Raw genomic sequence first — 15,090 nt, forward strand, 5'->3', positions numbered from 1 at the left:
CGAATCCATATTTATAATAAATTGATGATGCAATATACTTTTATCGTCTTTCTTATTCTCTCCTTTCTTTCCTCGTCTCTATCTATGTACGTGCGCAGTATTGTGTTTCCGTACGTGACACAGCTGTCACAGATATTGTATTTCGATACATGGTGATACATTGTAATACATTTAAATATTTGATAATTGAATATAGTTTTGCATTCGATAGTCGTTCGACGAGCGTTCGTTTCCGTTCGACGGTCGTTCATTTCCGTTCGACAGTCGTTCATTTCCGTTCGACAGGCGTTCGATGACCGTTCATTTCCGTTCAACGGGCGTTCGTTTCCGTTCGACAGCCGTTCAACGAGTGTTCGTTTCCGTTCGACAACCGTTCAATTGCCATTCGATGACCGTTCAACGGGCGTTCGTTTCCGTTCGACAGCCGTTCAACGAGTGTTCGTTTCCGTTCGACAACCGTTCAATTGCCATTCGATGACCGTTCAACGGGCGTTCGTTTCCGTTCGACGGGCGTTTAATAGCCGTTCGTTTCCGTTCGACGGGCGTTCAATTACCGTTCGATAGCCGTTCGACAGTCGTTCGTTTCCGTTCGATGACCGTTCGACGGTCGTTCATTTCCGTTCGATGACCGTTCAATTACCGTTCGATAGCCGTTCGTTTCCGTTCGACAACCGTTCATTACCGTTCGATGACCGTTCGACGGTCGTTCGTTTCCGTTCGACGGGCGTTCATTTCTGTTCAATTGTCGTTCGATGACCATTCAATTGTCGTTCGATGACCGTTCGATGGGCGTTCATTTCCGTTTGATGACCGTTCGACGGTCGTTCGTTTCCGTTCGACGAGCATTCGTTTCCGTTCGACGGGCGTTCGACAGTCGTTCGATGACCGTTTAATTACTGTTCGGGCAGGGTTGACGTATTATATTATAATGTTATATTATATCATCCTAATTTGCATGGGAACATGCATACTTTTGTCTTACGACGCGTTTTTGGTAAAGCGATAATGATACGTCCCTATTCTAAAGTTTCATGCCGAGACGACTGTCTCCTCACAAAGTCGCGATATGATAATATTAATATTATATTATATACCATGCTGAGTTTCATGGGACCGCGCATACTTTTGTCTTACGACGCGTTTTTGATATGGTGATAATGCCACATCTCTACTATAAAATCTCGTGCCGAGACCTCGTTGCCTCGTCACAAAGTTCTAAATCGTGTGCGCGAGTAGTGCGAAAAAAAAAGAACTAAAATGGATCGCATAAATATCTATCCAGATTGGAAAAAGAAAATGTTTGACATCCTATGCATAGTGTTTATGAAGCTGACGTTCCTGTGGAATGTAAGTATCGTTTTTGTGAATATTTTGTAAAAAAAAAATTGTGAAAAATTTGTGAAAAAAAAAATTGTGTAATAATAAATATTTTTGTATAGTTCCAGGATAAAATGGAAATTCCCGGATTTATAAACATTGAGCGTCGACGCTGTGTGCGGGCGGCGCCGGGCCGAGAGGGAGGACTTCTCATATATGTGGGGCGACACCCCGGAGAGTCGCCAGGTCGAAGATATTTTCGACCTGCGGCGACTCTTCGGGGAAGAGCCCTACAATGAAATAGAGGAAGAGTGGATACAAGAAAATTGGATAATAGAAGAAGAGGAAGAGGAGGAAGAGGAGGAAGAGGAGGATGGGGAAAAAGAAGAGGAGAATGAGGAGCAGGAAGAGGAGGAGGAAAGAGGAGTGGAGGAACAGGAATGGATTGATAGATGTAAGTGTTTTTTTTTCTTTTTTATAAATCTTTTCGTAATATATTTCTATTAACGCAGCATCTTTTTTCTGTTCCAGGAGCGACCTCCCTCTTAGCCCGGCGCATCACCCCTCCCATATATATATTTTTTTTACTTTTTATATTTTATATTATTATTATATTTTTTAAATTTTATATCTTTTATATCTTTTATTATTATATATTATATATTAAGCACACACACACACACACACACACACACACACACACAAATGTATTTACACACACACACATTTTAAAATAAATTTTATATTTTAATTTAAAAAAAAATGTATTTATTTACGCGCCTCTCCTTGCGCTCCCATCCCTTGCGTCTCTATCTCTCTTGCGCTAGTTGTAAGTATAGCGATATCTTCGTTGCGTTCTCTCTCGCGCGTTAGTTGTAAGTCTCGCGATATCTTCGTTCTCTCTCGCACGCGTTGTTCTCGCGCTCTCTCGCTCTCTCTCGCACGCGTTGTTCTCGCGCTATTATCGTTCTCTCTCTTTCATATGCTTGTCGCTATCACTCACTCACTCACTTACCTTTGCGTCGTCCTTCTCCCACCTATGCAACATCTTACAATGTGTCATCCTTGTCCCACGTTGACGCCATCCTTGTCATACGTTGATGTCATCCTTGTCACACGTTGATGCCATCCTTGTCGCACTGTCCTCTTCACACACTTAGCGCTATCCTTTTCCCACACATAGCGCTATCCTTCTCACACCACCGTCTTCTTTCCGCGGATCCCCCTTCCGCGCGCGTGACGTCACCTCCCCTCGCGTGACGTCAACCCCCTTGCGTGACGTCACCCCCCTTGCGTGACGTCACCCCCCCGCACGTGACGTCACCCCCGCGTGACGTCATCTCCCCGCAAGTGACATCCCCCCCGCGTGACGTCACCCCCCGCGCGTGACGTCACCCCCTCGCCGCGGTTCCCCCTCGCACCTCACCCCCTTTCGGAGGACCTGCGTTAGAACCGGCCTAGTCTTACTACTTACTGTAATATATGGCATTTTACCTAAAATTGAGGAGGGACTTGCATGTATCAATAATCGAGGCCTTCCTATACTTCCAGTACTTCAATTATTAATTTGTCTACGGTTCTATGCCACAGGTAGTTTTCAGGTTAGTAAAATATATAATTATGTGTAATAAGATATTTTTGATGTATAAAATATATATTAAGTAAAATAATTATAACATAATGTCATAATTATCTGCGAGAATTTAAAAATTTTTTTGTAAAAATGTAATATTGTAATATTTTTGTAGCAAGTTATTGGAGATAAAATAATCGTCTCACAGCCAACTATATCAAGAATAGTATTTCGAGTATCTGTGCATTTAGCAAGAATCTTCAATAAATTTATAAAGATGCCTTGTACACCAGATGCTGTAAGAGAAAATCAAAGACTTTTTAGAGATATAGGACATAATAGAGGCATCGGTTTACTTGGCATTGATGGAGCTATAGATTGCACACATATACGTTTAGTCAGTACTAGATTCCATAATATTGAGGAAATTTATAGAAATCGAAAAGGATATTTGTCATTAAATGTGCAGGTACACATACTCTATGGTAGAGGCGTGCAAATCTGTTCTCACTCCCGCTCGTTCCCGACAACGAGACTGGATTCTCGAGACTTAGATTGTCGGGAGCGCTGTTATCGAGAATAGAGGCTCGAGACTCGGGACTCGCTCGTTCTCGAGCCTCTATTCTCGATAACAGCGCTCCCGATAATCTGAGTCTCGAGAATCCAGTCTCGCTGTCGAGAACGAGCGGGAGTGAGAGCAGATTTGCACGCCTCTACTCTATGGCCCATATTCTGAGTCCTCTTTTATCGATAAAAGTGATTTTTTTATAAAATATATTAAAAAATTATCGATTTTAATATTTGATTATATGTATGCATTTATGCAGGCTGTTGTTGGACCTAGAACGGAATTTCTAGACATTGTTCCAGAATGGCCTGGTGGCCAACACGACAGTAGAATTTTCCAAAATTCTAGAATATATATGAGATATGTCCAACGTCAATTATCAGGTATTTTGGTAGGAGATGCTGGATATTCGTGCTTACCATTCCTTTTAATTCCTATTCAGAATCCACAAACAGATGAAGAAATCACGTAAGTATTAAAATCTTTAATTTTGCTACATTTTTATTTTATTTTCTCTAACAGCACACATATCCGAAGAATGTCTGGAGGACATCCATAGAATATCCATATATTCTATGAATGTTCTCTGGACATCTTTTGGATATTGTGTGCTGTTAGGATTACTTTTTATAATAACCTATGAAAAATATATTTTCTCTATTACAGTTACAATATAGTTCACAGAAGAACACGTCAGATTGTCGAAAGGACATTCGGAATTTGGAAGCGCAGGTTTCCATGTCTGTCTAGAGGGCTAACTAACAAATTGATTTGTTCAACCACAATTGTAGTCGCTTGTGCTGTGCTACATAATCTTTCACTAATTTTTAATGATGTATTACCAGAAGATGAAGAAGAAGAATAAGATAATGAAATGGAAGTGCCAGTTGAGGAACCACATTGGCAACCGGGCGAGGGTTTTGCAGTACGAGCAGCACTAATTGAAAGATTATTTAGATAAAAAGAAATGTCCTTTTTATTGTCTTTGCAACAATATAATATTTTAATATAACAATATATTTTTGTAATTTTTCAAATAAATTATTTAATACAAAGAAACCCATATAATGCACTTGTGACATCTTTTAATTAAAGCAAAAATAAACAATTGCACTTTTATAATAATATTATTAATACTTAAAATTAACTCATTTTTAAAGCAAAATATTCAAACAAATTGAAAAGAAACATTTTTTAAGTAAGTTTTAATATGTAACATTTACCCTCTCTCCATATGTCTATTTCTCTCTCTCCATATATAATTAAATATGCAGTCTCACATTTTATATATGTATACATATACAGGGTGATCCAGAACAAACGTTTGTCTTTAAAAAAATAAATTGTCGAGTCTATTCTAAGACGATTTTTCCTTTACCAAAATTGTCTACAAGGCTTAGTTTTTAAATTATTAAATAAAATAGTTTGCGAATTACGGAACGAGTACAAGAGGTAGACAGGGACGGCGCAACTCACCATCCGATACAGGCGATCATGTGGGGCGCTCGACGCGATCAGCTGATTGCTGCACACGATGAGTGTAACAATCAGTGTGTGTGTGTGTGTGTGTGTGTGTGTGTGTGGTGTATTTATGCACGCGTATCCACACATGCACCGTACTCTCTCTCTTTCTCTCTCTCTCTCTCTCTCCCTCTTTCTCTCTCACTCACTCACTCACTCACTTATTCTTACCTTAATAATGAGATTCTTCATACTGCTGATAAATAGCAGTGCCCAGTGTGTTGCACGATAATAATCGTCGTCGACGAGACGTCGTTTCTTCAACACGCAGTCTGACACACCGTCAAATAAGCGAAGTTTTTTCTTTCATCACTTTCGACACTTACAAATTTACTCGCGCACTTAATCACTCACGATTGATAAAAGGAGGAATTTACCAACGGTTACGGTACGAATTTAATAAACGGTTAACGCATTTAATTATTAATTACACACTCGATTAAAGAAACGCGTTAACAGAACGCGACACTCGATGCAAAGCGCGCGACGCGACGACCGACGACAAGCAGGTCAGGTTAGTACTAGCGCGTAATGCTACACGTTTATGTTTGGCAGCGCTAGAGGCGCTAGTACTAATCTGACCTGCTCGTAATTCGCAAACTATTTTATTTAATAATTTAAAAACTAAGCCTCGTAGACAATTTTGGTAAAGGGAAAATTGTCTTAGAATAGACTCGACAATTTATTTTTTTAAAGACAAACGTTTGTTCTGGATCACCCTGTATATATATATATATATATATATATATGTATATACAGGGTTTGTCAAAAGTGTGGAAACCCCTAAATATCTCACAAACGGTGCATTTTAGAAAAAATGTTTCAGGCAAAAGTTGTTTGGTTTCAAAGGGGCCATAAGACGGTACCATTGGTTTGACCTTGAAGAGTCATTTGAAGGTCACGTGAAGGTCACTTCAATTTTTTTAAATAGAACACCCTATATATTTTTGCACACTCTTGTAGCTTATCTCGAGAGCTTTCCAAAACACTATAATTAAGTACCATTTCGTTAAGTACTTTTTGAGTTATGAGGCTTGAAATAATTTCTTAATTTTACATAAACCGTAAAATATCTTGTAAAATATTCATTTTTCGATTATCTTGCCTTAATACTTTTACGTACAAAATAATGAGAGGAATCAATTGGTCTAAAGAAAACACATAGTTGTTTTGAAGAAAAAATATGTAATTTGCAATTAACAATTCCATATTTTTTTCTTAAAAACAACTATGTGTTTTCTTTACACCAATTGATTCCTCTCATTATTTTGTACATAAAAATATTAAGGTAAGATAATCGAAAAATGAATATTTTACAAGATATTTTACGGTTTATGTAAAATTAAGAAATTATTTCAAGCCTCATAACTCAAAAAGTACTTAACGAAAAGGTACTTAATTATAGTGTTTTGAAAAGCTCTCGAGATAAGCTACAAGAGTGTGCAAAAATATATAGGGTGTTCCATTTAAAAAAATTGAAGTGACCTTCACGTGACCTTCAAATGACTCTTCAAGGTCAAACCAATGATACCGTGTTATGGCCCCTTTGAAACCAAACAACTTTTGCCTGAAACATTTTTTTCTAAAATGCACCGTTTGTGAGATATTTAGGGGTTTCCACACTTTTGACAAACCCTGTATAATAAATATATTTACTTTTATATATTATATATTTCTATTATGTTATAAATAACTTATATTTTAATCTTTGTACTTTTTGTAATCTTCAAACTTTTCTTAAATATATTTTTCTTTTTCCTTTTGCAACTGCAACTCAGCTAGTTCAGCTTTTGCAATTGCTGTTCGGATTTCTAGAATATGCAACACCTCATAAAAATTTTCTTTCATTACTGCCAGTTTTTTTTCGTGAGCTTTTCGTATATCTGCTATTTCCTTCTCCTCTTCCATAATCCGCTTTATTCTTTCAATTTTAATAAAATCTTTATTTCTAACTAAATTTTCCTTGTTTTTTTCTACTTTTGTTATTTTACTAGCTTGCGTACAAGTAGTGTCTTGTTTCAAAATTTTTTTCTTTTTACAGAAAGCACTGGAAATACAATAATATTTAGTTATTCAATCGACATACATAAGAAAATATCTAACATTGTTCATATTACCTTTATTAATATTTTGATTTTCTTTGTCCATTGTTTCTTCAATCGTTATTTCATCTAAAAATCATTAATAATTAATCTATTTTAACAAGTAACATTACTTTTCAAACATGCATATATATATATTTTTTTTTGTATATACAGTTATACAGGGTGTCATGGAAATTTTAGCCCATACGAAGTAAGGAGGTAGATTGGCTCAAATTAAGAAGGAAGGACTTGTACTGTTTTGTGATATTCGCAATAATTAACGAAAAATTAAATAAAGAATATCGGCCAATCTGCGTGAGTAGAAGCGCGCGGCGACGAGAGTCGTCCCACTGTAATCCTATACTAGGCGCGCGGCGAAGCGATGGGCGGATCGCTCTCCGAGACATGATGGTGGCGTGCGATATATCGCAATACCGCGCCGAAAAATGACCCGTCCTTTTAGTGGCGAGAAAATGATGCGCTATCATTTCCACACCACCTTGCGGTAGATAGCATGGTGCGCTTTTTTTATAGTGGTTTCCCTCATAGGCCTATTCTACTCTCAATTTAAATATTTGTGAAAATTGTTCAAAATGCCGTTACTGTACGCTGAATGTATCGTAAATGTAAAAAATTGATGATGACAGTACCTTCACAAAAATTGATCCGTGGTTGAAAATCCCTCGATAAAATGTGTTGCACACGTTGGTAATGATACGAGCGTAATTCGTTACATGTAAAGCGTGATGTACCGTGTATCGCGAAAAACCAAATTCATGTGCCACACGACGCACGCTAGTTCCAGGATTTTCATAAAATGCTTCAAGAATCCTTTCTTCATCTCGTACACGAAGATGCACTACTGGACCGGTTATCCCGATATTATGCACGATACCCAGTTTCACATAATTATTGCACAACTCGTAAAACTGTACGTTCACTTGGCTTTCGTGCATGCCCAGAAAATCATTCCACGTAAATTACGGCCGCGCGATAAGTATTTTTTCCCGCTAGCCCGTATGCCACAATCATATCCGTATATTCCTGCAGAATACACTTCATTTTCACTATTAATTTACTACGCGAACACAAGATTTTTACTAAAACCGTCTGAGTTCTCGCAGGCTGTTGCCAGAGTGCATACGCCAGCAGCACGCAACTACAGCTGAGCGGACATGCGAGTGTAAGCGGACGTGTGAGCTCGGCGCCTGCGCATTATGATTACACTCATATGTCCGCTCAGCTGTAGTTGCATGCTGCTGGCGTATGCACTCTGGCAACAGCCTGCGAGAGCTGAGACAGTTTTAGTAAAAATCATGTGTTCGCGTAGTAAATTAACAGTGAAAATGAAGTGTACTCTGCAGGAATATACGGATATGATTGTGGCATACGGGCTAACGGGAGAAAATACTTATCGCGCGGCCGCAATTTACGTGGAATGATTTCCCGGACGTGCACGAAAACCAAGTGGACGTACAATATTACGTGTTGTGCAATAATTATGTGAAACTGGGTGTCGTGCATAACCGGTCCAGCAGGGCGTCTTCGTGTACGAGATGAAGAAAGGATTCTGGAAGCATTTTATGAAAATCCTGGAACTAGCGTGCGTCATGTGACACACGAATTTGGTTTTTCGCGATACGCAGTACATCACGCTTTACGTGTAATGGATTACGTCCGTATCATTACCAACGTGTGTAACACATTTTATCGAGGGATTTTCAACCACGGATCAATTTTTGTGAAGATACTGTCATCATCAATTTTTTACATTTACGATACATTCAGCGTACAGTAACGGCATTTTGAACAAGTTTCATATTAAATTGAGAGTGTAATAGGCCTATGGGGGAAACCACTATAAAAAAAGCGCACCATGCTATCTACCGCAAGGTGGTGTGGAAATGATAGCGCATCATTTTCTCGCCACTAAAAGGGCCGGTCATTTTTTGGCGCGGTATTGCGATATATCGCACGCCACCATCATGTCTCGGAGAGCGATCCGCCCATCGCTTCGCCGCGCGCCTAGTATAAGATTACAGTGGGACGACTCTCCTCGCCGCGCGCTTCTACTCACGCAGATTGGCCGATATTCTTTATTTAATTTTTCGTTAATTATTGCGAATATCACAAAACAGTACAAGTCCTTCCTTCTTAATTTGAGCCAATCTACCTCCTTACTTCGTGTGGGCTAAAATTTCCCTGACACCCTGTATAATCTAATTAATAAATAAACAATAATAACATTAATACAATTTAAAATAATTTTTCTGTATTTTTTACATATAATATGTATACTTGTATATATATTTTGCTTTTAATTTATTCTAATGTAATATACCTTTTTCTACTTCGTCCATTATATTATTATTGCTATCATCATTATGACTTTCACATAACATAGTCGTCGCCTCATTATCATCTAAGGAAATACTTATAATATGTTCTGCTTTCTCTGAAACAAAAAGCATATATAAATCTGTGATGTATATAATAAATTTGTTAAATTTTAACAGTTAAATAATCTTTAGTACGTATGATTATTTCATGTCAGTAAAAATTTTATATATGTATATATACAGGGTGATCCAGAACAAACGTTTGTCTTTAAAAAAATAAATTGTCGAGTCTATTCTAAGACGATTTTCTCTTTACCAAAATTGTTTACGAGGCTTAGTTTTTAAATTATTAAATAAAATAGTTTGCGAATTACGGAACGAGTACAAGAGTTAGACAGGGACGGCGCAACTCACCGTCCGATACAGGCGATCATGTGGGGCGCTCGACGCGATCAGCTGATTGCTGCACACGATGAGTGTAACAATCAGTGTGTGTGTGTGTGTGTGTGTGTGTGTGTGTGGTGTATTTATACACGCGTATCCACACATGCACCGTACTCTCTCTCTTTCTCTCTCTCTCTCCCTCTTTCTCTCTCACTCTCTCACTCACTCACTCACTCACTTATTCTTACCTTAATAATGAGATTCTTCATACTGCTGATAAATAGCAGTGCCCAGTGTGTTGCACGATAATAATCGTCGTCGACGAGACGTCGTTTCTTCAACACGCAGTCTAACACATCGTCAAATAAGCGAAGTTTTTTCTTTCATCACTTTCGACACTTTTACAAATTTACTCGCGCACTTAATCACTCACGATTGATAAAAGGAGGAATTTACCAACGGTTACGGTACGAATTTAATAAACGGTTAACGCATTTAATTATTAATTACACACTCGATTAAACAAACGCGTTAACAGAACGCGACACTCGATGCAAAGCGCGCGACGCGACGACCGACGACAAGCAGGTCAGATTAGTACTAGCGCGTAATGCTACACGTTTATGTTTGGCAGCGCTAGAGGCGCTAGTACTAATCTGACCTGCTTGTCGTCGGTCGTCGCGTCGCGCGCTTTGCATCGAGTATCGTTCTGTTAACGCGTTTCTTTAATCGAGTGTGTAATTAATAATTAAATGCGTTAACCATTTAAATTCGTACCGTAACCGTTGGTAAATTCCTCCTTTTATCAATCGTGAGTGATTAAGTGCGCGAATAAATTTGTAAAAGTGTCGAAAGTGATGAAAGAAAAAACTTCGCTTATTTGACGATGTGTTAGACTACGTGTTGAAGAAACGACGTCTCGTCGACGACGATTGTTATCGTGCAACACACTGGGCACTGCTATTTATCAGCAGTATGAAGAATCTCATTATTAAGGTAAGAATAAGTGAGTGAGTGAGTGAGTGAGAGAGTGAGAGAGAAAGAGGGAGAGAGAGAGAGAAAGAGAGAGAGTACGGTGCATGTGTGGATACGCGTGTATAAATACACCACACACACACACACACACACACACACACACACACGCAACGCACACGCGCACACGCGCACACGCGCCCACGCGCCCACGCGCCCACGCGCCCACGCGCCCACGCGCCCACGCGCCCACGCGCCCACGCGCACACGCGCACACGCGCACACGCGCACACGCGCACACGCGCACACGCGCACACGCGCACACGCGCACACGCGCACACACACACACACCGTACCGTAACCGTTGGTAAATTCCTCCTTTTATCAATCGTGAGTGATTAAGTGCGCGAGTAAATTTGTAAGTGTCGAAAGTGATGAAAGAAAAAACTTCGCTTATTTGACGGTGTGTCAGACTGCGTGTTGAAGAAACGACGTCTCGTCGACGACGATTATTATCGTGCAACACACTGGGCACTGCTATTTATCAGCAGTATGAAGAATCTCATTATTAAGGTAAGAATAAGTGAGTGAGTGAGTGAGTGAGAGAGAAAGAGGGAGAGAGAGAGAGAGAGAGAAAGAGAGAGAGTACGGTGCATGTGTGGATACGCGTGCATAAATACACCACACACACACACACACACACACACACACTGATTGTTACACTCATCGTGTGCAGCAATCAGCTGATCGCGTCGAGCGCCCCACATGATCGCCTGTATCGGACGGTGAGTTGCGCCGTCCCTGTCTACCTCTTGTACTCGTTCCGTAATTCGCAAACTATTTTAGTTAATAATTTAAAAACTAAGCCTCGTAGACAATTTTGGTAAAGGGAAAATCGTCTTAGAATAGACTCGACAATTTATTTTTTTAAAGACAAACGTTTGTTCTGGATCACCCTGTATATGTATATATATATATATATATATATATAATTATATATAATTATATATATATATATATATATATACACATATGTGTGTACTTTTGTTACAAATATATTATTTGTATATATCTTTATAAATATTTGTTTAAAATTATTTACCATTTATTTTGTTTTCTTCCATATTTGATGTAAAAAGAACAGGAGCTGTTTACATAATGTGCGGTGCTATTATGGCTATATTGGGATCAATATTTGTCTCTGGAAGTGGTGGACTGCCACCAGTGGCTAGACAAGCTTGTTTTTCTTTCGTTAATATATCTCTTTGTGTCTGTTTAAAATTTGCCCATAATTTTTTTAGTTGTTGAACTGTACGCTGTAATCAGAAAACATTTATACTCATTACTATATATGTATCTTAAGTACATATATACACACACATACAATTTTAAAATAATTTTTTTTTATACTTACCTCTTGCGCAATCATTGTACATTCATTGTATTGCTTACAAATTTCAGACCATGCAATTTCTTTATCATGAAGTGTCGAAAAATCACTTTTTTTTAACCTCAATAACATGTTTAAACTCTTTTAATATTTCTAAAAAAATTTTTTTTTCTACAGGCGTATAGTGTTTATTTTTCGACATTTTTGAAGTTTTATCAATGGTTCTTGTTAAAAAATAAAATTTATTTTATAAAGAAACGAGATATTTCAACGAAAGAAAAGCATCATTGATAATTTATATCATGATGATCCACTTTACTTGTGAAAAAAAAATCATTTGATTGGTTGTTCTAACAGAAATAATACGGAAATAGTCGAATAATCAATAAGTATTAACTTAAGTACATCTTCGCGAAGAATATCTTAAATAGAATAAGAATTTCTTAAATAAGAACTTCTTCGCTAAGATTATCTTAATTCATGTCTATGAATTCTATTAATCTTGAGACAGCCTTTATTGAATAAGAAGATCTTGGTCAAGTCGATCCTAAGTATCGTCTTGAGCTTCGACCAAAGCTGCCAGATCTCCGCCGCAACAACATGCAACACGGCGTGGAGGGGGTAATGAGGATGTGAGCGTAAGCGTACGTGTGAGCTCGGCGCTTCGGCTAGCTTCGGATAGTAGAAGAGGACAGAATACAGTCTTCTGTCTTCTTCCTACCAACGAAAGCGACGGCCGACGCGCGACGCTACACGCTGCTCGCTCCTCGATATCTCGATTTGCGCTCAATGTTTCTCTTACAGCTTTTTTTATGGTATAATATGTTTATAATATGTATGTGTATATATATATATATAAGTAGTAAGACTAAGCCGGTTCTAACGCAGGGGCTCCGAGGGGGGGGTGAGGGGCGAGGGGGAACCGCGGGCGGGGGGTGACGTCACGCGGGGGGGGCGATGACGTAACGCGGGGGGGGGGGGTGATGACGTCACGCGGGGGGTGATGACGTCACGCGGGGATGATGACGTCACGTGCGGGGGATGATGACGTCACGTGCGGGGATGATGACGTCACGCGGGGGATGATGACGTCACGCGGAGATGATGACGTCACGCGGGGGATGATGACGTCACATGCGGGGAAGGGGGGATCGCGGCGCGAGCGATGGACGAGGGGGTCCGCGCGGGTAGGGGGGATCCGCGGAAAGAAGACGGTGGTGTGAGAAGAATAGCGCTACGTGTGGGAAAAGGATAGCGTAAAGTGTGTGAAGAGGACAGTGCGACAAGGATGACACGTGACATCATCAACGTGTGACAAGGATGGCGTCAACGTGGGACAAGGATGATGCATTATAAGATGCCACATAGGTGGGAGCAGGACGACGCAAAGGTAAGTGAGTGATAGCGACGAGCTTGTGAATGAGAGAGAACGATAATAGCGCGAAGAGAACGCATACGAAAGAGAACTATAATATCGCGAGAACAACGTGTGCGAGAGAGAACGATAATAGCTAAGATAACGCGTGCGAGCGAGAACGAAGATATCGCGAGACTTACAACTAACGCGAGACTTATTGTTAGAACGATAGCGCGTACGAAAGAGAGAGAGAGAACGATATCGCTATACTTACAACTAGCGCAAGAGAGACGCAAGGGATGGGAACGCAAGGAGAGGCGCGTAAATAAATACATTTCTTTTTAATACTAAATATAACATTTATTGTGTGCGTGTATTATACAATTTGTGTGTGTGTGTGTGTGTGTGTGTCTAATAAAATAATAATATAATAATATAAAATTTAAAATTTAAAAAATATAATAATAATAAGAATAGTAATATAATAATAAAATAAAAATATAAAAATATAAAATATATATATATATATATATATATATATATATATATGGGGAGGGGGCGATGCACCGGACTAAAGGGAGGCCGCTCCTAGAAGGCTAAGGGATCGATGTGCCGGGCTGAGTGGAGCCGCTCCTGGAACAGAAAAAGACATTTGAATAGTTTTTTAATAATTTATTTTAGAACTTTTGATGTATTATAAATTGAAAGTTACTTACAATACTTTCCATGGCATTTTCCATTCACCGTTATACAATACACACAATTTATATTTTGATGCAGGTTTGGATTCACATATCTGTTTATCCTCTCGTCGACCATTCATATCATCGCGTAAACTCTAAAATCAAACATATTAATTTTATGTTTTAAATTTATTACACATCGACAAAAATATTTTACCTTCAACGTTTCCAATTTCCGCCGTAGTATATTCTCATGATCATCTTCTTTCAATTTTTCAAAATCTTCTATTAATTCGAGATTTTCACGCAGTTTGTTTCCAATACAATTTACTTTAGAATGATTAGGTTCTATATTGAAACATTTACATCCATGATATTTTGCAAAATCTCGCGCACATATTTCTCGAGCTAGAAGAAATGTCCTCAACGAATTTGTGCGAGGTTTTTCCAAGCCGAGCTCTTGATGTCTTATAAACTGAACGATTGAAGTTTCTAGATTCTTCTTTGAAAGTTGTTCCCGCTCGTATTGAAGTAATTCTTCATCATCACTAGTCCGAAAACGGAAATCAGGTTTCCCATTGGATGATCCCTCCTCCATTTCTCTCTCCTCTCTCTCTCTCTCCATCTCATCCATTTCTCTCTCTCTTTCCATCCAATAATCATCATCATCCGTATCGTCATCGATGATAATAACATCGTCTTCAGCCATTGCACTAACGTAACACAAGACTAACGAAACACAGAACAACGAAAGAAATAATATTCTAATGTCGCAGACTCCTCTTCATTATATATCTTTTAATATCTTTTGTCTCATTCCAACTAGAGCATCACGTCTCATCTACCTCAGCATTTCTCTACATCTTTAGCGGAGCGTGTTGAGAAAAATATAACTATTCTTA

General features: G+C 38.9%; 1 protein-coding gene across 1 annotated transcript; it reads right to left on the reverse strand.

Moving 5' to 3' along the window:
* Positions 1-14,101: 14,101 nt before the first annotated feature.
* LOC145975054 (uncharacterized) lies at positions 14,102-14,786 on the reverse strand. The gene is made up of 3 exons (XM_083105188.1): positions 14,406-14,786; positions 14,222-14,343; positions 14,102-14,138 (listed from the first exon to the last, which is right to left on the reverse strand). Exons 1-3 carry the CDS (start codon positions 14,784-14,786, stop codon positions 14,102-14,104), a joined length of 540 nt encoding a protein of 179 aa, XP_082961314.1.
* Positions 14,787-15,090: the final 304 nt, after the last annotated feature.

The sequence above is a fragment of the Camponotus vicinus genome, unplaced genomic scaffold (genome assembly GCF_025532165.1).
Source record: "Camponotus vicinus isolate PSW18456_S1 unplaced genomic scaffold, iyCamVici1.0 SCAF_7, whole genome shotgun sequence".
In the NCBI taxonomy this organism is placed as follows: Eukaryota; Metazoa; Arthropoda; class Insecta; order Hymenoptera; family Formicidae; genus Camponotus; species Camponotus vicinus.